The 25,483-nt window shown below is 41.6% G+C and overlaps 1 protein-coding gene across 1 annotated transcript in view; it reads left to right on the top strand.

Annotated features, from left to right (window-relative positions):
- The window catches only part of LOC131136465 (piezo-type mechanosensitive ion channel component 2), a 41,178-nt gene that overhangs the window by 1,094 nt on the left and 14,601 nt on the right, over window positions 1–25,483 (top strand). The window contains exons 2-31 of the mRNA XM_078798000.1: window positions 84–145; window positions 4,439–4,534; window positions 9,443–9,544; window positions 9,658–9,703; window positions 10,447–10,600; window positions 10,682–10,883; window positions 12,354–12,567; window positions 12,650–12,815; window positions 13,010–13,102; window positions 14,125–14,166; window positions 14,257–14,389; window positions 14,482–14,627; window positions 14,738–15,004; window positions 16,558–16,666; window positions 16,743–16,864; window positions 16,968–17,027; window positions 18,231–18,379; window positions 18,456–18,620; window positions 19,593–19,634; window positions 20,282–20,314; window positions 20,481–20,614; window positions 20,685–20,860; window positions 20,921–21,097; window positions 21,209–21,373; window positions 22,232–22,432; window positions 22,514–22,718; window positions 23,540–23,641; window positions 23,730–23,895; window positions 24,079–24,322; window positions 25,379–25,475. Of these exons, the coding sequence (XP_078654126.1) occupies window positions 84–145; window positions 4,439–4,534; window positions 9,443–9,544; window positions 9,658–9,703; window positions 10,447–10,600; window positions 10,682–10,883; window positions 12,354–12,567; window positions 12,650–12,815; window positions 13,010–13,102; window positions 14,125–14,166; window positions 14,257–14,389; window positions 14,482–14,627; window positions 14,738–15,004; window positions 16,558–16,666; window positions 16,743–16,864; window positions 16,968–17,027; window positions 18,231–18,379; window positions 18,456–18,620; window positions 19,593–19,634; window positions 20,282–20,314; window positions 20,481–20,614; window positions 20,685–20,860; window positions 20,921–21,097; window positions 21,209–21,373; window positions 22,232–22,432; window positions 22,514–22,718; window positions 23,540–23,641; window positions 23,730–23,895; window positions 24,079–24,322; window positions 25,379–25,475 (4,070 nt within the window). The remainder of the gene's footprint in view (window positions 1–83; window positions 146–4,438; window positions 4,535–9,442; window positions 9,545–9,657; window positions 9,704–10,446; window positions 10,601–10,681; window positions 10,884–12,353; window positions 12,568–12,649; window positions 12,816–13,009; window positions 13,103–14,124; window positions 14,167–14,256; window positions 14,390–14,481; window positions 14,628–14,737; window positions 15,005–16,557; window positions 16,667–16,742; window positions 16,865–16,967; window positions 17,028–18,230; window positions 18,380–18,455; window positions 18,621–19,592; window positions 19,635–20,281; window positions 20,315–20,480; window positions 20,615–20,684; window positions 20,861–20,920; window positions 21,098–21,208; window positions 21,374–22,231; window positions 22,433–22,513; window positions 22,719–23,539; window positions 23,642–23,729; window positions 23,896–24,078; window positions 24,323–25,378; window positions 25,476–25,483) is intronic.

Here is a 25,483-nt window from a genome sequence, read left to right as displayed (position 1 = left end):
GGGGCGGTGACGTGGGCACGGTTACGTACGCGGGAGTCGGTTGCGTAAACTTGCGTCCAAAATGGCGCCCGGTTCAAATACAGTGGAACCTCTGGGGGTAGAAGTCAGTCGAATGTCACCGTAAAAAACTTGAATGACTGGACAGGTAATGTAACACTCTTTAAAATTTTAGAAGAGCTTAAAAAACCCAAAGTGAAGTAAAATGAGCAGTTTAGGAAGATAGGTTAGCAGTTAAAGTTGGCACTGTACTCCATTAGCTAGCATACATAACATGTCTGGATTCATAGTGGAGGCAAGTGAGGCCTGTAGATTTTGGATAATGTTCTGGAGTCTTTTGCGACCTCTTGGGTGAAACATTTAAGTGTGACAAACCTGCAAAAAAACCCAAGAACTCAAGAAAGGGGCAAACATTTTTCCTACCGATACCAATGAAAGTAAACATGCATATACAGTGATGCCTTGGTTAGAGTCAGAATGTGAGACAAACCAAAACACACTCTAACCAAGGCAAGTTTTCAAATAAGCACCCAAAAAGTGTCCGTTATACAAGCTGTACACTGACAGCTCTAAAGAATATCCAAGTTTCCTTTTTTGTCCCATGAAAAGATACGTTGGAATAAAAAAAAAATCATATAATAAAAATAATACTTCATCACTTTTGGGAGTACATTAATATCTAGACAATAATATCAATCCAAAACAATACAATCTTTATTCTCTGTATGCTAATAGTTGCTTAATAATTAAGTTCCTTCTTTAAATATTCAGGTTTGAAGAATGGAAGTACTCTTACACAAGGTGGCAGCAACACAACAGGAACCCTCAGCAAATCATTGATCCAACTGCATATTCATATTCCAGACTTCCAAACATAATAATTTGTACCTCATCTGCATCAGCATCATAATAATATAGTACAACAAATACAATATGTGACCTCCACAAGGAGGGTCTATTAATGGTTTTATTAAAACTTGACTGTGAAGGAGATGAGGTCATGCCCAGTGGTCCTTAGGATGGTTTTTAGCGGTTCTCATTGTGGCTTCATTGTACCACACGTATGCGTGATTCATGGACGCATTGGGATTCACTATGCTCCCAGTGTGCCGCAGAAGCCGACAGTGCACTGATGGCTTGTGACTGCTTTGGGGAACGCTCAGCAGCACCCCCTGCTGATCAGCGAGATCAGAAACAGCAGGACAATACATGCTTTCACTGTTAAGTCCCCAAATATACATTTAAAATAGTAATATATACTAAAATAAAATAAAACAAAATAGATCAGAAACTGCAGGATAGCAATACATGCTTTCACTTTTAAGTCCCCAAATGTACATTTATTCATTCATTCATTTATTTTCTACCGCTTATCCTCACAAAGGTCATGGGGGGTGCTGGAGCCTATCCCAGCTGTCTTCGGACGAGAGGCGGGGTAATTTACATTTAAAATAGTAATATATACAAATATATATACTAAAATAAAATAAAATAGATCAGAAACTGCAAGGCAATACATGCTTTCACTGTTAAGTCCCCAAATTTACATTTATTCATTCATTCATTCATTTTGTACCGCTTATCGTCATGAGGGGGTGCTGGAGCCTATCCCAGTCTTCGGGCAAGAGGCGGGGTAATTTACATTTAAAATAGTGATATATACAAATAAAAAATAACTATTGTATTTGATTAATTGCTGTAGAATTGTATAATAATAATACTGTTATATAGGTATAACTCATTTAATTTAATTTATCATATAACAAAAATCAAATCAAATCAGCGAGATCAGAAACTGCAGGACAATACATGCTTTCACTGTTAAGTCAAATATACATTTAAAATAGCAATATATACAAATAAAAAAAAGAATACAAACACCCAAATAAAAAATGCATTAAAAATGAATAAAGTGCCACAATTTGTAGGTATTTTTATTGGCAATGTACATTCAATTAAAAATATAATCGCAACACTTTAGTTTTTCCTGTCGTCTTTCATGACGTCTTTTCTTTCAAATATTGTTGACAAATCTGTGGTTGTTAGCATTTTCTCCTTCATATATTTACCTCAAAGGTGTGTCATATCAAGATGCTGATGCTGCAACATCATGCTAAGTTAGCCCAGTCGCTGGAGAAAAAAAAAAATACTCTCGAGTGTAACTGATGAGCAGTTGAGCCAAGCTCAGAATTAATAGTCTTAATCATTGTTCAATCCAGAGACATTTATTGCCTAACAATTCTATAAATAAAGTTTTTTTTTTGTTTTGTTTTTTTTTTTTACTCTAAGCATTGATTGTTCATCTGTAGTCACACCAGCGCTTAATGGCCTGGCAGCCATGAATATTAGATACACTTCCCCTCACCCTGCAGCTCAAATGTGATGAGCCAGCCTTATGGAACTGTAAGCAAATACAAGTGCAGTTTGATTACCCGCCTGGTGTCGGACATGCACGCAGAAGATTTGCTCAATCAAAGCAAATAAAGACAAAAGTGAAAACCGGCACGGGGAGACGTTCTTAATAGCAAATTCATCAGGTCACTCAGTTTTATGAGCGTTTTATTTACGATTGTTAGCGACGTAATGACAGGAGACCGTCCCTGGAGGGAGATTTAGCCTCAGTTTCAGCATAGTAACAGGGATGCTCGGTCACAAGCCATTAGGAGGTTTGAGAGAGAAAGAGGTAAGGGAGGGGGAAGAAGATGGATTGAAGAGGAGCATCCTCACACATGAGATGCTTCACTTCTTCCCGTTGAGCGTCAGGGAACTTTATTCTGGGCCAGTCTCTCCGTGCATGTCATCATGCACGTTTTTAACAATTTGCGAGGAAGGTTGTAGTGTGTATTTTTTTTTTAAGTGAGTAATATAAATCATTGTAAAGGGGCAATGGCGGGGGACATGGTGGTCGGGATGCTCTACAACTTATTACTGCCGCTCAGCCTGTTAGCCGGTGAGTCTTGTTATGCTTTTTCTGTAGTAGTAACTAAAATAATCTGAATTATTTCATGAATTTCTGCACAATTTTAACAGAAGACAACAATGCCACAATTGCATACTGTTTATAATCTGTATAATCTACAATAGCCATATTATAGTCATTTATATCCCTGTACATATCCTCACTGTATTATAGTCATAGCCTGTTATAGTTTTTTTACATAGATCTGTCCATTTTTTTTCTACATTTACTTACTACTAAGGTACTTATAAAATTGCACTTCTGGTTGGATGCTAACTGTATTTTGTTGCCCTGTACAGGTGACATGAGCAATAACAATAAAGTTGAATCTAATCTAATTTTCAGTCAAAAAGAAATTGACAAAATTTTGACTAAAATGGACAAAATTAAATGACAATTACACGGCGTAATTGTGTCAAAAAAAGTGTCACACTCCTCTTAACGCTTAACACTCTCTCTCAATTGGGACATTCCTTAACATAACCTGGTTAAGCATGTCCTAAACAAATACAAGCATTACCATGACCTCCAATGTAAAAAAAAAAAGTTAACCACTGAGAAATGCATGAACGATAAAACAAGAGCTAATGTTGAATAGAAAAAGGGAAAAAAGTTTAAAATGACATATCTCACTATGTGAAAAGGGAATATAATTACTTCATAATTTGAATATAAAAGCCCTTAAATGCCCTTGTGTGTGTGTAGAAGCAGAGCCGCAGTGTAAGTTAAGTTAATGTGGCCTGGTCATGAGGAAAAAGCACAGCACTTACAATTTTTAAAAATAATAAATTATTATTATTATTATTATTATTATTATTATTATTATTCCTGCAATGGAGAAATTCAAGTATAATGTATTGTATTTGATTAATTGCTGTAGTAGTGTATAATAATAATATTCATTCATTCATTCATTCATTTTCTTCCGCTTATCCTCACGAGGGTCGCGGGGGTGCTGGAGTCTATCCCAGCTGTCTTCAGGCGAGAGGCGGGGTACACCCTGGACTGGTCGCCAGCCAATCACTAATAATAATATTGTTATATATAACTAATTTAATTCAATTTAATTTTGAGGATTTTAATCATATTAAATTAAATTAAATTAAATTAAATTAAAGTATACATAATATAAGAGTGAAACATAATCACTGTTTGCAACATAAACTAAACTAAAATACAGTGATATAATTTACTAAGATCATATCATCTCCAAAGGAAGTATGAGTATGAAGTAGTGTAGTGCCATCATTAAATATAAAGTGCTGTATGAATATCTTGGGGCGCAATGCCAAACCTCTTGGAGCGCCAAAGGTTAATTTTAGTAATGTCCTCTTTGGTGCTGTTCCATGTGATGTTCCAGGAATGGGATCAGTCCAGCTAATTCCGTACGAAGCAAAGTGATGTTTCCAAGTAGATGAACCAATTCTGTGAAAAAATGCTGATTTCATTTAACAGGCCAAATGTTTTCTCTTTTTCATATAGCGTCCTCGTTCCGTTACAATGGACTGTCGGTGGTCTATTTCCTGTTTCTGCTCACCTTACCGCTGCTGCCCAACCCAAGTCTGCTCACAATGAAAGGTGAGCTCTTTGAGGAAAATGTTTGCCTCATTCACATATAATTAAAATTTTAAAGTTGACCTATTATGCTTTTTCCACTTTTCTGACCTATAAATGTAGTTAGAATGTTGTATTCTCGTGTTAAAAGATGCCAAAGTTTCAGATAATGAGGTTTGCGCACTTGGAAGTGAGCCCTGAAAGAAGTCTGGGTTTATTTTGTCTAAGTCATGGAACAAAAACGGTTGTCTGTGTGGCATTATAGAGTGCGCATACAGGGAACAGGGTTGCTAATAGTCGTTTCCTACCACAATCGGTGGCAAAAAACACTACACGTTACTGACGCTAAAATGCTAACGCTATTTACCACTCAGAGACGTCTTTTCTTGATAAACTTCGGACTTTCCAGTCTTCCGGATCAGAACACTGTCCTTAGAAGCGCTTGAAAGTGTGACCAACCATAGCGGAGTGGGCATGCCTGGAGGCGGCCCATGGGCGGACAGTGGGAAGCACAAAATCCAAAGAAATACAGCTGGAATAGGTGTAGATTCTGGAAGATGTAGAAAGTTTTAATTTCGGGTTATTCTGTGTAGCTGCTCTGTAGGAGCCCACAACTCCAAAATCTGTACGTATTCCGGTTGTATTTCCTTGGATTTCCAAAACGGTCTGTTTTGCTTTATTCCAGGGGTGTCAAACACGCGGCCTGCGGGCCAAATGTGGCCCGCAGGACACTAGTTTGAGGCCCCCGCCTTGATATGAAAGTTTAATGTTAGTGCGGCCCGCGCAAGTTTGATATGGATGCTGTATGGTATCATGTACCCAGAAAAAAATTATTACGTTTGATTAATGTTCATGTTAAAGGTTAAATAACTGTTAATAGTTATCCTCCCTATCCGTGTGGAAGTGGTAAGTTTTTGGCTTTTTTAAGTTTAAAGGAAATAACTTGAAGGCTACCGTTTAGGTCGCTAGCTCACTAGTTTGCGAGTTAGCATGTGTCTCAAGACCCTGCAGTTGCGCAATATGTTGTAAATAAAAGAGTATAAATGTGACTATAGTCGTGTTTTGTCATGTCTACAGGGCTCTAATAATGCTTTGTTCATTTTAATCTAAAAAAATATAATTTGTCTACCCACCAACTATATGTGGTTTCTTAAGTTTTTATTATTTGCCGTTTTATTATTATTATTACATTTATTTATTTATTACTGATTGATTGATTTTCTTTATTCTTGATTTGTTTATTTATTTTTGTATCTTATTTTGTGTAGAAAATAAAAAGTAAGATATTTGAGAACAGTGGAATGTTTTATCAGAGCTTTTCTTGTAGAAAATTGGAACCAAGGCAAAGTTAAAATTTTTTTTTTTGTTTTTAAAAAGGCCCAGTCTCACCCAGACCCGAGCTCCAGTGGCCCCCAAGTAAATTGAGTTTGAGACCCCTGATCTAGAAAGTTTTATGTGCGGGTTATTGTGTGTAGCTGCTCTGTAGGAGCCTATAACTCCAAAATCTGTACGTATTCCGGCTGTATTTTCTTGGTCTGTTTTGTTTTATTCCATCCACATCCACTCCCACTCCGCTGTGATTGGTCACAAGCGCTCGGGAAGCCGTACCTGTCACCATGGAACCGGCAGACAAATCTACTCCTAATTGTTTAGAGTCTGTTATGACTGATAGTATTAAATACTTTTGTCAGGTCAACTAAAGTAGTTTGAGCTTGTTTGGGTTTTGGGTCAGGTCAAGCGAAACCTGTGGTGATCATCCATGTTGAGAACTCGAAAACTGCATTTTTGAATTCGGATACGTATTGTCTTCATTTGCTTCCATGTTTCCACAGACAAATATAATAAAACGCTGACTTTACATCACATTTGATGTCATCCCGTTTCCCCCCTGTACACACACACACGTGCACGCTTTGTAAAGGGGGGGGATGTGGTTTGGAACAGTCAAATCAATTATACATAGCTTGGTAATTACAGTGAGGAATTAAAAGATGTGATGTCAGCATTCTGTGATTCTTTCACTGGGCCATCTAAAAACTGTTTGCCTTTCAGTCTTTGTGTCTCTTAAAGCTCCATCCAGCCCACAATGATGCTCTCCCTCCCCAATATGAGCTCAGCCTAAGTGCTCAAGTGTGCCTGCCACATCCTGCATGTGTGTGTGTGTGTGTGTGTGTGTGCTTCTTGAGTTTTTGTGTATCCACCTCTTACTCAAAGAGTGTATGTATGTTGTTTATAGCGGAGAGATGGAAGTGAAATGAAGCTTTTAGTTAAAAAAAAAACAAAAAAACCTAAGCATCAATAGCATACTTGCTGCCTCAGCAATAGACTATGATGGCATGTCATTAATATTACTCATTAGAAACACACAACAATCCCCTCAGTGGAACCTCAAAGGTCAAACACTATCTGTTACGGGACGCTGGTGAAACAAATTTTCCCATAGGATGTAACAAAATGCAAAAAAAAAATGTCTTGGCTGACCGTCGTGGTGAAAGGAGAGCTGAAGTTCTCAATTTATTGGTCGACCTATGTTCCTTTGGGTACCTTTGGGTCTACGAGATCGCGGATATAAGTTGCTGAAATAAGTTTGCTGCGTAGTAGGGCTGGGTTAAACGATTATTTCTGTAATCGATTAATCTAGAAAATAGTTTTTTTAGATTTCCAGTTTCTGACTGGAAGTCAGGAATACAAATACGTTTTGGATTGGAAGACCGGGGTGGTGGTCCACCTTTTTAAGAAGGGTGACCGGAGGGTTTGTTCCAACTATAGGGGGATTCCACTCCTCAGTCTCCCTGGGATAGTCTATTCCGGGGTCCAGGAAAGGTTCAAGAGGTTCAATGTGGTTTTTGTCTCGGTCGTGTAACACTGGATCAGCTCTACGCCCTTGTGACGGTACATTTGAGTTTGCCCAAACAGTCTACATGTGGACTTGGAAAAGGCATTTGACCCTCGCGGCGTCCTATAGGGGGGGTGCTCCGGGAATACGAGATTGATGGCGCCCTACTCCGTGACATTTGGTCCTTGTACAACTGGAGCGGTGAACGTTGACCTCCGCCAAGGCTGCCCTTTGTGACTGATTCTGTTAAAATTTTCATAGACAGAATTTCTGGGCACAGCCAAGGCGTCAATGGAGTCCAGTTGGGGTGCCTTAGGATCTCATCTCTGCAGTATTTGCACACGGTGAGGTCCTGATGGCGTCTTCGAGACTGTGACCTTCAGTGTTTACTGGGAAGCTTCTGGGATGAGACCCAGCACCTCCAAATCAGAGGTCGTGGTTCTCAGTCGGAAAAGGGTGGAGTGGTCCTGTCCAGGTTGGGAATGGGGTCCTGCTCCACGTGGAGGAGTTAGCTGGACTCACCCTAAAAGAGGATCTCAGTCACCCGATCGGGGCTAAGAGTAGAGCCGGTTCTCCTTCAGAATGGTGCAGTCATCCAATTCTACAAATCAGTCAACTTCCGATAACATAGCTCCAAATTTTGGCCCAAATTCAGCTCAGCTCATATTTAACACAACACAGATAAACAGTGCGGGCACATTTATTTGTGCTGTTGAACGTAACCGCTGTGAAACAATCATGAAATAACGTGTTATTGATCTCATTCACCGCTCTCTCTCTTTTCATTCACTCTGTAACTTGCTTCACCACAACAGCATCCCATAGCTGCTTACTGACAGAGCAGCCCTGTCCCCCCCCATATGTCCGGACCTTTTTACACATGACATTGAAGCTGAATAAAGTACCGTAGTAGTATTCCTGTGTTCTTGGTCAACAGAATATATACAAAAATAGCACAAAGAAGTCAATCAAGAAAGAAATAATACATAAATATAGCATAGGATAGCAACATGGTAGCCGTTAAATGAACATCATGGTCTAGGGCAGGGGTCTCAAACTCAATTTATTTGGGGGCCACTGGAGCTCGGGTCTGGGTGAGACTGGGCCGCATCAGGTTTTCCAAAAAAAAACAAAAAAAAAAACGCATTTATTAAAAACAAAAACATTTTAAAAACCTCGCTTTGGTTCCAATTTTCTACAAAAAAAGCTCTGATAAAACATTTCACTGTTTTCAAATATCTTACTTTTTATTTTTCTACACAAAATAAGATGAAAAATAAATAAACAAATCAAGAATAAAGAAAATCAATCAATCAGTAATAAATAAATATAATAATAATAATAAAACGGCAAATAATAAAAACTTAAGAAACCACATATAGTTGGTGGGTAGACAAATTATTTTTTTCAGATTAAAATGAACAAAGCATTATTAGAGCCCTGTAGACATGACAAAACACGACTATAGTCACATTTATACTCTTTTTATTTACAACATATTGCGCAACTGCAGGGTCTTGAGACACATGCTAACTCGCAAGCTAGAGAGCTAGCGACCTAAACGGTAGCCTCCAAGTTATTTCCTTTAAACTTAAAAAGCCAAAAACTTACCACTTCCACACGGATAGGGAGGATAACTATTAACAGTTATTTAACCTTTAACATGAACATTAATCAAATGTAATATTTTTTTCTGTGTACATGATACCATACAGCATCCATATCAAACTTGCGCGGGCCGCACTAACATTAAACTTTCATATCAAGGCGGGGGCCTCAAACTAGTGTCCTACGGGCTACATTTGGCCCGCGGGCCGCGTGTTTGAGACCCCTGGTCTAGGGGAAGGATACATAAAAGGTAGCTCAGAGATTTCAGCTGTCCGGTTCCACTCAAAGGGACATAGTGAGGAAATGGAAGACCAGAGGCGAAGGATGGTAAGAACAGTCAAACTCAACCTACAAACCACCTCCAAAGATTTGATATAGTTACTTTCATTTTATTTCATATCATTTCACTTTCATTTCAGAACCCATACCGGCCCCATAGTTGGAGACCCTTGCTTTACAGTGCTTCCTCTTGTATCTTGTATCTTCAGGTAAAACCGGTCAGTTCCTACGCTGGATCATCTACACTTGTGTGACCTTTCTGACCCTGCAGTGCTTCATGCAGATCCCTTTTGCCTATATCACTCCACAGGGTAAAGCAACATATGGAGCAATGTGGTTTTTTTTGTATATATGTCCCAAAAATTACAGCATGCATGAATTATGTTATTTATTTATGCTTTACCTGGTGATTTTTTTTCAACAGTGAGTGGCCACTGGGAGGATGTCCTCTACCATGTGGGCATCGTGAGGTATTTATCTGCTGTTGGGCACACAATAAATTTCTATTCTATCCCTTAGAGTTACATATTATAATTAGGAATATTAGCATAAGCAAAACTTTAAATTATTATTATTTATTTAAAATTATTTTAATTATTTGTGCAATTTACTGTTTACGCTGTACATTGTTCATATTTGATGTAATATATTTATTATTTATTGTTTATTGTTTATTATTTATTATTTATTATTTATTATTTATTATTTATTATTTATTATTTATTATTTATTATTTATTATTTATTATTTATTATTTATTATTTATTATTTATTATTTATTATTTATTATTTATTATTATACGGGAGACAGGCAACAACATTTCGTTGGCAATTTCACTGCTGTGTTATTGTGCAATGACAATGTCTATCTATCTATCTATCTATCTATCTATCTATCTATCTATCTATCTATCTATCTATCTATCTATCTATCCATCTATCCATCTATCCATCTATCCATCTATCCATCTATCCATCTATCCATCTATCCATCTATCCATCTATCCATCTATCCATCTATCCATCTATCCATCTATCCATCTATCCATCTATCCATCTATCCATCTATCTATCTATCTATCTATCTATCTATCCATCCATCCATCCTTCCACCCATCCCTCCATCCACCCATCCATCCATCCATCCATCCATCTCTATCTATTGTGTTTTTTATTATGGATGCATATTTACAGTATACATGTGTGTTTCCAGATTCAGCTCTGTAGATCCAGGGAATATTATGCGCTTCCTGGCACCGGATGTGGGCCTTCTCATGACTACTGCCTTGATAGTAAGACTCTGTAGAAAGCTACTACGCGCCACGCCTCAAGTTAACCTCCACGAAAACGGAATCCCACCCTCTGAGGTATAGGAAGGCTATAGAACATGACTGTACAAACCACACGAACTACACATGGTGACGTCTGTCTGATTGGCCTCTTGACAGGAGCCGGAGACGTCTGAAACAGAGTCGGAGGGAGAGAGTGAGACATCTGACAGCTCGGATGAGAGCACGGTGCCAGTTCAGACAGGTCCACCTCAGTTTGTTCAAAAGCTGTTGATGTTTGCGGCCGGACTGAGGCTTTTGTTATCAGCAATCATGAACACAGCTGGAAAAGTGGTCGTCACCTTACTACTGGGATTGGCAGGTACAGTGCACAAGGATAGAAAACAGCAAATAATGGCTGCACCCATAAAAAGCCTTAATAATCCCAATTTTTTTAGAGTAAGCCTCAGATATTAGATCTGACCATTTCTGAGTCTGGTGATGTCATAATATGACATTAGATGAGTAAATAAAGGGTTAATTCAGATGCTGAAACAACTAAATTAAACTTAAATTACTATGAAACTACAAAACCAGTGATGGCGGCATTCCGTGTAGCACCAAACCAAAGGGATACCTTTACAAAATGGAATACACTGATGGTATTGGAAACAGCAGTCTATGCCTATATTTATAGGTTATCACATGGTTTGTCTGGTATCAGGCCAGGTATCATGCCCCCAAGTGTCAGTATCAGCCCGAGACCGAAGGTTTCATGAGCTTATTATCACGTACTTTTGTTTTTCCATAATGTAACGTGCCAGAGAGTTGAATTTTGATTTGAGAGAATCAGGCTCGTATTCATTCCCATTTTCTTTTCTGATTGATAAAATAATGTAGCGACCCTGACGTGTTCATGTTGACATGTTGTGCTCTTGAGTGTCTGACTGTTCCAGGTGACTGTGAATGCACCAGGGGTGGGGGCGTGTCGTGTTGAGGAAGCACTGTTGCGTTGCTGGCGGTGGTTGCAACGGCAGCAAAACAAACGCTATGTGTTCACGCTCGTGCGCTGTTCTCTGATTGGTTGTTTCACGGGCACGATACCAGAGCAGTGCGCTCTGAGTGGACAGCTACGGGGGCTGATATTGGACATGGTTAAACTCTATATTTTATCAGTATCATTGCCCTGGGCTTTGACACAGTATCATTTCGGCCTTTTCCTGTATCATTCATCTGCGGTTTCTAGGGTACAGGGCCAATTAATACTGTAGTATGTGATAATTACTTTTATGATACTTTTGTGATAATTACTTTTATTATGATATAGATCATGACATGGTTTGTCTGGTATCAGGCCCTGTATCATGCCCCCAAGTGTCAGTATCAGCCTTCGGTCTCGGGCTGATACGGGCTTTCTCATCACTGACTCACGTGGCAAGATGTTGATACACGATAGTGGTGTGTCGGTCATGAACGAACCGTTCAAAAGAATTAGTTCTTTTTTTTGAACGGGATGAACGAAGTGACCGCCCGGTTGGGGTTAGCTGACTGAAAGACCGAGACCGAGACAGAGAGATTGACCGACACTCGTCGGCCGTTCATTCATAACCGACAGTTGAGTCGGAACTGCCGTAAACACAAGTGAACGGACTGACTCGATACGGCTGACCGGGTCTATGCACAGGGGGAGATCACAGGCTAACTATCAATTGATCGAAATGAAAGGTTCTTTGGACTGAATGAACGGTTTTGCCCACCACTAATACACGACACTGTTGACGGCGAAAAAAAACTATAAAAGGATGCTTGTGTTAATGTTCACTTTACATTTTTATTTTTGTACTTTGTGTAGGTATAATACTCCCGTCCATCACTTCTGGTGTCTACTTTGGGACTTTCCTCGGACTAGTTTGGTGGTGGGTATTTGGCCGCTCCATCGATCTTCTCCTCTTCAGCTCCATTTGTGTAATGATGGCCATCTTCAGTGGTGGACACCTTTTAGCGCTTTACATCTACCAGCTGCCTCTGTCGCAGCAGGTGGTGCCTCCTGAGGATGTCTATGCAAGGTAGCACTTAAATAGCCAAATAGCAGAATCATTAGCTACAGATCAGATAACTTACATTCAACTACCATCTTGTCTGTTTTAGGTTGTTTGGAATGACGGGAGTGATTCGAACCAACAGTTCTGACCCGTACATGCTCTATCTGCAGCCCAATGTCAACTGGCCTGATTTCATCAACCCTCTTGTTATTTTGCTGCTCTACTACACGCTGGTGGCTCTGCTACACAAATGGGTCCACATCACAGAGGAGGTTGGCTGAACAATATTTAGCATCTATGTGCCTTAAGTGGAGTTCTCTGATGTTATTGTACATTCATAGGGCAAAAATTATGTGTGATGCTAAGCTAAATAAAAGTAAATGTCATCCATGAGATTACATACATTCATACGTACACTAGTGTTAAAGGTACAAACTTCTAATTGAGCTACTGTGCTTTCTTTTAGGATAATGTTGAGGTTGATGAAAGTCTACTATACACTCCAGATGTTCCTCCAAGCTTCTCTAGAGTGGTGTACATCTCTGGAGATAAGCATGAAGTAAGTTTACAGATGTTATTATAGATTTGTTTGGTTCTTAATTTATTATCCTTATCATTATGGAAATACAAGTTTAGGTTTAAAGGTCCTGACTGTTTTTAATGTCATAATGTGCATTTTAACCAAGTGAGGTTATCAATGTAATACAAAATGTACTGTGCTGTCTGCGCTTCGCCTGTGCCAAGAATATACCAGGTCTGAGCTGGCAAGCTTTTTTTTGTGTGAAATTGTCACTGTGCCGGGCTGCACGGCGGACAGGTGGTTAGCGCTCACAGCTAGGAAACCTGAGTTCGATTCCACCCTCGGCCATCTCTGTGTGGAGTTTGCATGTTCTCCCCGTGCATGCGTGGGTTTTCTCCGGGTACTCCGGTTTCTTCCCACATTCCAAAAACATGCTAGGTTAATTTGCGACTCCAAATTGTCCATAGGTATGAATGTGAGTGTGAATGGTTGTTTGTCTATATGTGCCCTGTGACCAGGATCTGCCCCACCTCTCGCCCGAAGACAGCTGAGATAGGCTCCAGCACTTCCCCGCGACCCTCGTGAGGATAAGCAGTAGAAAATGAATGAATGTCACAGTGCCAAGCTGAAAATGTGGACTCCTCCGCTGGTGCGCCGCCACGGCCATACCAAATTGGCTGCGCTCATTGGTGCGCTGGACCAAATGACCACTCTGTGGGCTGCGCCACCATCCGCCACCTTGTGCTGCACCACCTTGTGCTGCACCACCTTGCGCTGCGCTTCACCGCGCCATGCTGCGCTTCACCGTGCCATGCTGTGCTTTAGTTTTATGTCACACTCTTCTCCAGTTAATATCTACTGTAGCTCTCACATTAAGTCCACACTCCAGGTCCTTCCCCTTCCGTTGAAGTTAAACCAAATCGACCATAACTTGGCACGCACCTCGTAGCAAGCGAACATTGCGTCATTAAACATTTATTTTGTTTTTGTTAATATATTATCATAGAAATATTTCAAATATACATTATATATAACAAATTGTCTCCCCCTCATTATTTCAGCTTTTGAACAGTACAGAGGAGGAAACGTATCTCCCAAATGAGGTGAAGAAAAAAAACAATTACATTTTACTTCTTTTGACTTGTTATATAATATTATTATAACTAATAATATGTGTGTTTTTTTTCCTTCAGCCAATGATCTTAATGAGGTCCAGTTCCTGGCAGGAAGTCTATGTAGATGACCAAGGAAGCCTGCTGGGGGGCGCCGGCTACACCAACTGTTACCCTCTCTCACAGTACGATGGCAAAAATTCACCATCACATGGTAACCATATTGTATCTAATCTCCGCATATGATGCTTTCACTCATTTGTAGTTGTCTATATATTACTAATAATTGTGTAATCTCATTTACAGAAAGCAGAGGTGACATGGAGAGGACTGACCAAGGCTTGGAGAGTCTGACTGAAACATCTCCTCCTGAGTCAGGCCCAAGCGGTGCGGTCATCTTTGGACGACTGGCCCAAAAACATAGCTATGTCAGCGGCCTCATCATCATGATGGTAGGGAGGACTAAGACTGAAATGAAGTCAAAGAAACGTGACATCATAATCCTATCGTCCAAAACCAAAACAGTTAGCTGACTAGCTTAGTTTATGTGCTACATCCTCAGGTGTGGAGTATTACCTACAACAACTGGCTGACCTTTTCCCTCCTGGTGTGGTCATGCATCATCTGGATGATGCGCGACCGCCGCCGTTACGCCATGATGTCTGCCCCCTTCCTGGCTGTCTACGGCACGGTCCTGGTGGTGCTGGGCTTTGTGAGCGGGCTGCGTCTGAGCCGGGCCGAGCTGTACCCGGGCTTGCCCCCAGCTGTGGTGGAGGACTTTGACCTGAACAGCTACCACCCTGCACCCTGCATCCACTTAGGAGCCAAGGTAACATTATAGTGCTTTTACACCTCACTGAATGATGCAATATTCAGCCTAATTAAGGGGCTCTAATTTCGTAGACCAGGCCCCCCCAACAAGGTGTGGCCAGCTCACTTTGCAGATTTTGCAGCCATATTTTAACAATAATAATAATCTTTTTTTTTATCCATCCATCCATTTTCTCTACCGCTTATCCTCATGAGGGTCGCGGACATGCTGGAGCCTATCTCAGCTGTCTTTGGGCGAGAGGCGGGGTACACCCTGGACTAGTGGCCAGCCAATCACAGGGCACATATAGACAAACATACAGACCCTAATGAGGATAAGCGGCACAGAAAATGGATGAATGGATTATGTCAGGGGTCTCAAACTCATTTTACCTGGGGGCCACCGGAGCTAGGTTCTGGGTGAAGCCGGGCTGCATCAGGTTTTCAAAAAAAAACCCTAAACGCATTTATTAAAAACTGGAAAAAAATCAATAAAAAAACTATCTTCAATGCTTTTCCTTCTGCTATACCCTACACTTTTTCAGTACTTTGGTTCCGGTTTTCCACAAGAAAATCTCTAATAAAACATTCCATTGTTCTCAAATATCTTAATTTTTATTTTTCTATACACAAAATAAGATAAAAAAAATAATTAAACAAATTAAGAATAAAGACAATAAATCAATCAATCAGTAATAAATAAGTAAAATAACAATAAAACAGCAAATAAGAAAAACGTAAGAAACCACATACAGTTGGTAGAGAAATTATTTTTTTCAGATTCAAATGTACAGTATTAACAGTTATTTAACCTTTAACATGAACATTAATGAAACTTAATAATTTGATCCAATTAGCAAGTTAGCATCGTATTCAGTTCAATCTGGGAGCGGCGTCGTAACTTTAACAACATGTTTGATGAGATGCTTTATCTTGACGTGTATTTTCCGTTTTATTCCAAATCATTTCCTGCATTTATTTGTACCCAGCGTCATAAGCCTTTAGCTTCATTGCTAATCCAAAGCAAAACAGGGCGGGGTAACAGGGTAGGGTAACAGTATGGACAGGGCAAAATCATGTTAATTGTGTCCGGTGTGCACACAGCTTTAAGCTGTCATTTCAACATTAAACTTTCGTATCAAGGTGGGGGCCTCAAACTAGCATCTCGCGGGCCGCATTTGACCCGCGGTCCGCTAGTTTGAGACCCCTGGATTATGTGTAACATAGCAATTGAACTCAGGTCTCCTAGCTGTGAGGTCTGCGCGCTAACCCCACGACCGCCGTGCAGCCCCATTTGCATTAATAATAAGCAATAATTACAAATATTAGAAAAAAGTAAAGATTTTTTTGAATATGTTATAGCTTTGTTTTGACAATAACAGCAAATGTACAATGTGTCAGTGAACACACTGGACATTATGGGATAACCACGTGCACTGTCCCCTTACAAAAAAAACCTGTCAGCTCTAATTGATAACCTTAATTAATAAAGAAGGCTGTTGTATTTTATAACAAAAAAATGATTCGAATGATACATCAATACATAAATCTAATAAAAGTTTTTATTTACAGGTTTTCTACACGTTTAGTTTTTGGCTGATGTTCCGTCAGCAGCTGAAGGAGAGACAAGAGGAGCAGATCCTGAAGGGCAGATCTCTAGATGATGTCAAAGTTATTCCACGTAATTCCAACTCTGCTTTCCATTCTTTTGCTCTGTTTCTTTCATTTCCTTTTTGTTGTGTTTCTCCTTTTTTCAGCAGAGGAAAATCAGCCGTCGCCGGTTGTAGCCATGCTGATTTCAGGTGTAAAGGGGGTCCTGGTGAAATACTGGATTCTTTTCTGTTGCTCTATGTTCTTTGTGGTCAGCTTCTCTGGAAAGGTATGCATGGATTGAGATAACAATACATATAACCATGTTACTAAAAATAGTACTAGTGATGTGCAACGGTGATGCAAATGTTACTGTTACTTCACTTGTTCAGGTGGTGGTCTACAAGATTCTTTACATTGTCCTCTTTCTGTCCTTTGTTGTCCTCTACCAGGTATGTGATCCAGCTTTTAAATGAAAAATATTCAAAATATATGCAATATTCCCAACCACGATGCAGCGGCACAGCGGTGTGCAATGAGACATCTTTAGATGTGCAACAGGAAATGATCCAATTTCACTTAATGGGTGTGAAAATGCTGATTTGTTTACGACAAATTATGTATAATTTTTTTTTTTCATGGTTTTTCTCGCCCGTGTTACGTTTTTGCTGAACTTTTCAAAACATGCTAGGCACTTAGCACACAAGAAGCCTAATGGCCACAGAGGTGGCAGGTTTAAGATGCACCATTAGTTCTCTATTTGGATACGGTCAGCAAGCTTGTGGTTTTTTTAGTTTTGAAGAAATGTCCATTATCTATGAATGATTCATTATTGATTGACAGTTTTTTTTTTGTATTATTTTACTAACGTAAACGTCTTCACATTTTCTTCACTTGTTCTACTACTATTTATGTATAGAATTCATATTTGAAGAATTGATTGTACAGAGCTTGGTTGCACGGCGGTCGTGTGGTTAGCGCATAGTCCATTCATTCGTAGTCCATAGTCCAAAAACATGCTAGGTTAATTGGCGACTCCAAATTGTCCATAGGTATGAATGTGAGTGTGAATGGTTGTTTGTCTATATGTGCCTTGTGATTGGCTGGCCACCAGTCCGGGGTGTACCCGAAGACAGCTGGGATGGGCTCCAGCACCCCCGCGACCCTCGTGAGGAAAAAGCGGTAGAAAATGAATGAATTAATGAATGAATGATTGTACTGAGCTTGGTTGCACGGTGGGCGTGTGGTTAGCGCACAGACCTCACAGCTAGGTGAGCCGGGTTCAATTCCACCCTCGGCCATCTCTGTGTGGAGTTTGCATGTTCTCCCCGTGCATGCGTGGGCTTTCCCCGGGTACTCCGGTTTCCTCCCACATTCCAAAAACATGCTAGCTTAATTAGCGACTCCAAATTGTCCATAGGTATGAATGTGAGTGTGAATGGTTGTTTGTCTATATGTGCCCTGTGATTGGCTGGCCACCAGTCCAGAGTGTACCCCGCCTCTCGCCCGAAGACAGCTGGGATAGGCTCCAGCAGTAGAAAATGAATGAATGAATGAATTGTACTGAGCATCCATACTCTTTCCTTTGGTTTTATGGTTATCATCACACTTTTGTTCTGTGCTATTCTTGGTACGCTTTCTTCGGTTACTCTCAGGTTCGTTTTGATCTGTGGCGTCGATACCTGAAGACCTTCTGGGCGGTGGTGGTTGGCTACTCCATGTTGGTATTGATCGCCATCTACATGTATCAGTTCCGAAGCGTGTCTGCGCTCTTCCTCCAAATAATAGGCATGTCTGAGGAAGGGTAAGTAACACTTATATTTTAAAAAAATACACACATTTTGAGTTTATATCACCGCTAAATGTGTCCCCTATGTCAGTCTCCGGGATCTGGGTTTGGAACGCTATGACACGGTGGAGCTCTTTGCCCGGATCCTGCTTCCTGCGGCGTTTTTGTTGGCTTGTATTCTCCAGCTGCATTACTTCAATTCTGACTTCCTGACCCTCAGTAACATTGACAACGTTCCCATTAGGGAGGCTACAAGGTGAGAAAGCGTTAATATACATCCGGCCATCCATTTTGTATGGCGCTGGAGCCTATCCCAGCTGACTTTGAACTGGACTGGTCGCGTTAATGTAGAATATGTAGTAAATATACATGCAGCATTATGATTTCGGTCCAGTTATTACCTGACAAGAGATATTTGCACCCCTGGTATTGTCACTGCCTACATTTTACCAGCAGGTGGCGCAAGACTTGAAGTACTCGACTTGCTTCTCACTGCATTACCCACAAAGCATTACCCACACTAGCGTAACAACCCAGCAATTCTTAAAGGGGACCTATTATGCTCATTTTCTGCGTTTTGTATTGTGGACTCCTATAGAGCAGCTACACACAATAACCCGCAGAGAAAGCTTTCCGGGCCTTCCAGATTCTGCACCTGTCTGCAGTATTTCCATTGATTTCCTGCTTCTAAACGGTCTGTTTAATTTACTCCACCCATCCACTCTCTACCTCGAGGTACACCCACTCCCCTGTGATTGGTCACACTTCCAAGCGCTCTCGAGGACTTCCGGATATGTAGCTCTGCGTTTACTAATTGATTTGTATGAAACAATACTATAATTTGTTGTGGCTTTGGTTTGGCAGGGCGTGAAGAAATAAATATGCATAGAACAGTTTTAGGTATATCATAGTTTTCTATAAAAAAAAAAAAACTTTCACGGAAAACTGAACTGAACTTTGAATTGAAATGATGGACTATAAACGTGAACTATTTATATTCATACTGTGTGATCTGAACTTCATCCGACCGCCATTTTGTGACATTACTAAAATATATATATATATATCAGAAGGTTGCCTACAGCCACAGCTGTTAATGTCATGTATTTCATGTGCTTTTGTGACCACAACTGCAAATAGGAGACAAGTCAAGGTGAAGTAATTTTTCGGTGTCTGGCTATACCATTTCTGTTACTAAACTTCATTTTTTTCTGTTTTTCCAATTTAGAGAAGAAGAACTCAGAAGTTCAGTCACCGTGGTATCCGACATGTAAGTGCCATCCTCCTCTCTTACAGCATGTTTTCTTCTTTATATGTCTGTTTTGGGTCTGCACGGTGGTCGAGTGGTTATCATGCAAGCCTCACAGCTAGGAGACCTGAGTTCGAGTTCACTCTCGGCCATCTCTGCGTAGAGTTTGCATGTTCTCCTCGTGCATGCATGGGTTTTTTCCGGTACTATAAATATTCAATTTATAAAAAAATAATCCAGGCTGTACAGCATAGTTTCTTCTTTATATGTCTGTTTTGGGTCTGCACGGTGATGGAGTGATTAGCGCAGAGACCTAACTGCTAGGAGACCCGAGTTCAATCCCACCCTCGACCATCTCTGTGTGGAGTTTGCATGTTCTCCCCGTGCATGCGTGGGTTTCCTCCCACATTCCAAAAACATGCTAGGTTAATTGGCGACTCCAAATTGTCCATAGGTATGAATGTGAGTGTGAATGGTTGTTTGTCTATATGTGCCCTGTGATTGGCTGCCCTGCCTCTCCCCCGAAGACAGCTGGGTAGGGCTCCAGCACCCACCGCGACCCTCGTGAGGAAAAGCAGTAGAAAATGAATGAATGAATGTCTGTTTTGTTTACTTCCTTGTCAATCAGCAGACTTCTAACAGTGCTGTTTTACCTTTCACATTTGCAGTATTAAAGAAAACATTGAAAAGTTCAAAAACAGGTAAGAATGTGTTAAATCATGTATTGAACTTGCACTGATATTATTCTTTGCATGTATTTTTAACATTAATGTAACTAAACTAGAATAATACACAATAAAGGCAAAAAAAAGAGAAAACAAAACATGCTGTGGAGATAAGTCTCAAAAACCACATCTTATGGTTCAGACTGGTGAAGGAGAGTATGGGCAGTGGAAAAAGTCAGGAGACTCTGGACATCATTGAGCTGCAGACGACCTCAGATGGCGGGAATGAGGAGAAGGAGGAAGACAAGGTTGGGGAGGAGGCCATGAGAGCAGAAGGTAGCGTTTGTAGACCACATGAAGCTTTTCATCACCATCATTTCTGTTGGTTTTTTTTTCTTCCTTCCAGAAACTATGACCGGCAATTGCGAGGACAAGTGGGTTGTGATTGTGGACCGGGCCAGTCTCTTGCTCATTCAGGCTCTGCTTGGCATCCAGAGACTCCAGGAACTCAGCTGGAGACTAATGGAGCTCCATGGCTTCAAAATTGTGTCTTCCGGCATCATCTGGGTGTCACTGAGAGAGGTGGGGCATTGAGTAAAGTGTCTTGACTCATTCATTGTGACTGTGATTGTATTCGGACAGGTTTCTCTCATGAACTCGCTCTTCCTGGTTCTGTGGGTGTTTGCCGTCCCGTTCCCACGGTTACGGCCCATGGCATCCAGCGTGTCGGCTGTGTGGGCCTGCGTCATGGTGGTGTGCAAGATGTTTTACCAGCTGAAGGTCATCAAACCACTAGACTACTCCTCCAACTGCACCGCTGTGAGTGCTACTCTGTCTTTGTGCTGGGACTTAATTTGGGTTCAGACAGGAACCCAATTCTAAATCAAAATTAATACTTTTTTCCAATTTATTTTATTTTTTATATCCCAGAGTATTGTGTCATCCAACTTCTCAGGCCTGGATGTTGGTGTGGAGATGAGGAAGAACATGATGGAGCTTCTGAAGAGGTCTATCCTCTACATGGAACCTGTGGATCCAGTCTACTGGTGTGGAGCGCTGCTCAAGTGTGAAGGGAGGATCCTTCCATGCCTCAGGGTACACTCGTACTACATTTGGACTCTAGTCCTATACAGCAAAATATGTCTTGTTATACCACAGGGTTAAATGCAACAACAACGATAGACAACATACAACAAAAATGAACAAAAAGCACTGGTGAAAAACAAAAATAACAAAAAAAAAGCTGAAAACCAAGCCGGCAACGAGAAGCTAACCACGACCAGAACAAAAATACTCACAAACAAGATACACAAAGCACAAGGAAGAACACGAGGCAGGAAAGAACAGGTGTCCGGAGAGACAATCTGGCAAAGAGATATCCAAACAGCACAGCATTCGTAATTCATTCATTCATTTTCTACCGCTTTTCCTCACGCGGGTCATGGGGGGGGGGGGTGCTGGAGCCGTCTTCGGGCAAGAGGCGGGGTACACCCTGGACTGGTGGCCAGCCAATCACAGGGCACATATAGACAAACAACCATTCACACTCACATTCATACCTATGGACAATTTGGAGTCGCTAATTAACCTAGCATGTTTTTGGAATGTGGGAGGAAACCGGAGTACCCGGAGAAAACCCACGCATGCAAACTCCACACAGAGATGGCCGAGGGTGGAATTGAACCCTGGTCTCCTAGCTGTGAGGTCTGCGCATTAACCACTCATCCGCCGTGCCGCCGCATTATAATTTTTAATAGTTAATTTGCATTTTCATTTAATTGACTGTATATTCATTTAATTTTAGCACCAAAAAAAACATATTTTACAATTTTAGTAGCACATTCTACAGACTAGACACTCAATTGATTCACTTTTTTTGTCCCATTACTTTTGCCCATGTCAGTTATACATCCTTATGACATTGTTTTATGTTCTATTACTTCTGTGTGGTAGAATCATCTGATGATTTTGGGTCTGCTGGTGTTTGAGGCGACAGTCCATCGTCACCAGATCTATTTCCGTCTCCATAACAAACTCAAACTGCCGCCCTTCAGCATCATCTTCCACGGCATCACCAGACAACACCTCGACCACGGCATCAGGCCCTGCATCAAGTATTTCATCAACTTCTTCTTCTACAAATTTGGACTCGAGGTGAGTTCACGCGAAAACTACTCCCTTTTCATTTTTTACCTTTTCCGATGCCTCCTCAACATCCTTGTTTGTTTTTTTTAGGTTAGCTTAATCGTGGCAGTCAATGTGATTGGTCAGAGGATGGATTTCTACGCCTTGCTGCACTCCTGCGCTTTGATGGCAGTTGTGTCGCGGCGCCGCAGGAAAGCAATAGGAGAGGTGTGGCCTAAATACTGCTGCTTCACGGCGGGACTCATGGTGCTGCAATACCTCCTCTGCATTGGCATACCTCCTGCTCTCTGTGTTGGTACGGCTCTCATTCATTTATTTTATACAGCTTATTCTCACGAGGCTCGCGGGGGTGCTGGAGCCTATCCCAGCTGTCTTCGGGCAAGAGCCGGGGTACTGGTGGCCAGCCAATCACAGGGCACATATAGACAAACAACCATTCACACTCACATTCATACCTATGGACAATTTGGAGTCGCCAATTAACCTAGCATGTTTTTGGAATGTGGGAGGAAACCGGAGTACCCGGAGAAAACCCACGCATGCACGGGGAGAACATGCAAACTCCACACAGAGATGGCCGAGGGTGGAATTGAACTTGGGTGTCTTAGCTGTGAGGCCTGCTCGCTAACCACTCAGCACCGTGCACTTCTCTTTGTTCATTCATTCACCCTGTACACCCTGGACTGGTGGCCAGCGAATCACAGGGCACATATATATGGACAATTTGGAGTCGACAATTAACCTAGCATGCATGTTTCCGGAGTACACACGAGTGGGGAGAACATACAAATTGATGTGGAATCGAACCCGGGTTTCCTAGCTGTGTGGCCAAACCACTCAATCTCTGTGCAGCCTGTTCATTAATGTATTTAATGTATTAAATGATTGATACCGCAAATGTTAACCAGAGTCAAAAAACATTGGCATTAACAGCTGTGGCTGTAGGCAACCTCCAGATGTGTTTTGAACGAAAGTTCCCCAAAGACCAACAAAATAATTATAACACCCACTATGTAAGAAAGTCAAGAAAGGACAGGGAGATGCGGCAAAGCACACAAACTTTATTATTATAAATGATTATAAATTATATTCATATTTGCTTTTGCTCTTTCATAGATTACCCATGGAGGACTGCATTTCAACCCTTGAGCTCCAATGTCATCAAATGGTTTTACCTGCCTGATTTCGCCATGAGTCCAAATCCTTCATTCATATTTTGTGAGTCTTATCTACCCCATCTATCCATCCATCAAACTATACAGTGGAGTGATCATTCTCAACTCTCCTTTTTTGGTGCGCTGTGCAGACGACTACCTCCTGCTGCTCTGCTCCTCCTTGCAGTGGCAGGTGTTTGAGGAGGAGAACCGGGCAGCGGTCCGACTGCTGGCCGGCGACAACGTGGAGATCAGCCGCAGTCTGGATCCCAGCTGCTGCAACCAGTTCATACCCGTGGATAACTTCCTTCACTGCAGGTCGGGTGCTGGATGCTGACCACCCATAATACATCCATAATTAAAAACGACATAAGGAGGTTGCCTACAGCCACAGCTATTAACTAAATAACCATTGTGGTTATTTGCTTTTGTAGACTCAGTATTTAATTGAATAGAAGCCTTAATTGGGTCATTTACAGTATGTTTCCCTCTGTCCTCCAGGTCATACCTTGACATGGTTAAGGTGTTTGTGTTCAGCTACTTCTTCTGGCTGGTGCTGTGTCTCATCTTCATCACGGGCACCACGCGGATCAACATCTTCTGCATGGGCTACCTGGTGGCCTGCTTCTACTTCATGCTGTTCGGAAGCAGCGTGCTGATGCAGCCCGTCAAGTACATCCTGCGTTTGTGGGATTGGCTTATCGGCTACACTTGCTTTGTGATCGCCATGAAGAATGTTGTCTCCGTGAGTCCATCAGCCTTTGCCGACACATTATACGGTCATTCATTTACTACCGCTTATCTTCACGAGAGCTGGAGGCGGGAGGTGCTGGAGCCTATCCCAGCTGTCTTCAGGCGAGAGGCGGGGTACACCCTGGACTGACCCAAATTCATACCTATGGACAATTAGGAGTCGCCAATTAACCTAGCATGTTTTTGGATGTTTTGGAGATAGCCGAGGGTGGAATCGAACTCAAGTCTCCTCGCTGTGAGGCCACTTGTCCGCTGTGCAGCCTAGACTAAAACATTCATTCATTATCTACCGCTTATCCTCACTAGGGTCGCAAGGGTATGCTGGAGCCTATCCCAGCTGTCTTCAGGCGGGAGGCAGGGTACACCGTGGACTGGTGGCCAGCCAATCACAGGGCACATATAGACAAACAACCATTCACACTCACATTCATACCTATGGACAATTTGGAGTCGCCAATTAACCTAGCATGTTTTTGGAATGTGGGAGGAAACCGGAGTACCCGGAGAAAACCCACCCATGCACGGGGAGAACATGCAAACTCCACACAGAGATGGCCGAGGGTGGGATTGAACTTGGGTCTTCTAGCTGTGAGGTCTGTGCGCTAACCACTCATCCACCATGCAAGTAATAGTCTAAATATGTTTAATTAGAAATCCATTTTCTACCGCTTATTCTCACTGGGGTCGCCAAGGGTGCTGGAGCCTATCCCAGCTGTCTTCAGGCAAGAGGCGGGGTACACCCTGGACTGGTGGCCAGCCAATCACAGGGCACATATAGACAAACAACCATTCACACTCACATTCATACCTATGGACAATTTGGAGTCGCCAATTAACCTAGCATGTTTTTGGAATGTGGGAGGAAACCGGAGTACCCGGAGAAAACCCACGCATGCACAGGGAGAACATGCAAACTCCACACAGAGATGGCCGAGGATGGGATTGAATTCAGGCCTGCGCGCTAACCACTCAACCGCCGTGCAGCCGAGACTAAAACATGAATTATGTTTTTGTATCTGATGTGTCCTGGTTTTCTCTTTCTGTTTAGCTTGGTTCCTGTGCCTACTTGGAAAGCTTGCTGAAGAATGGCTGCTGGTTAATTCAGGCCTTCAGCATGTTCTGCACCATAAAAGGCTACGATGTCCGTGAGTAG

The sequence above is a fragment of the Doryrhamphus excisus genome, linkage group LG17 (assembly GCF_037039965.1).
Source record: "Doryrhamphus excisus strain RoL-2023G ecotype Guam linkage group LG17, RoL_Dexc_Guam_v1.1, whole genome shotgun sequence".
Classification (NCBI taxonomy): domain Eukaryota; kingdom Metazoa; phylum Chordata; class Actinopteri; order Syngnathiformes; family Syngnathidae; genus Doryrhamphus; species Doryrhamphus excisus.
This window is presented reverse-complemented; position numbering and strand designations above follow the sequence as displayed.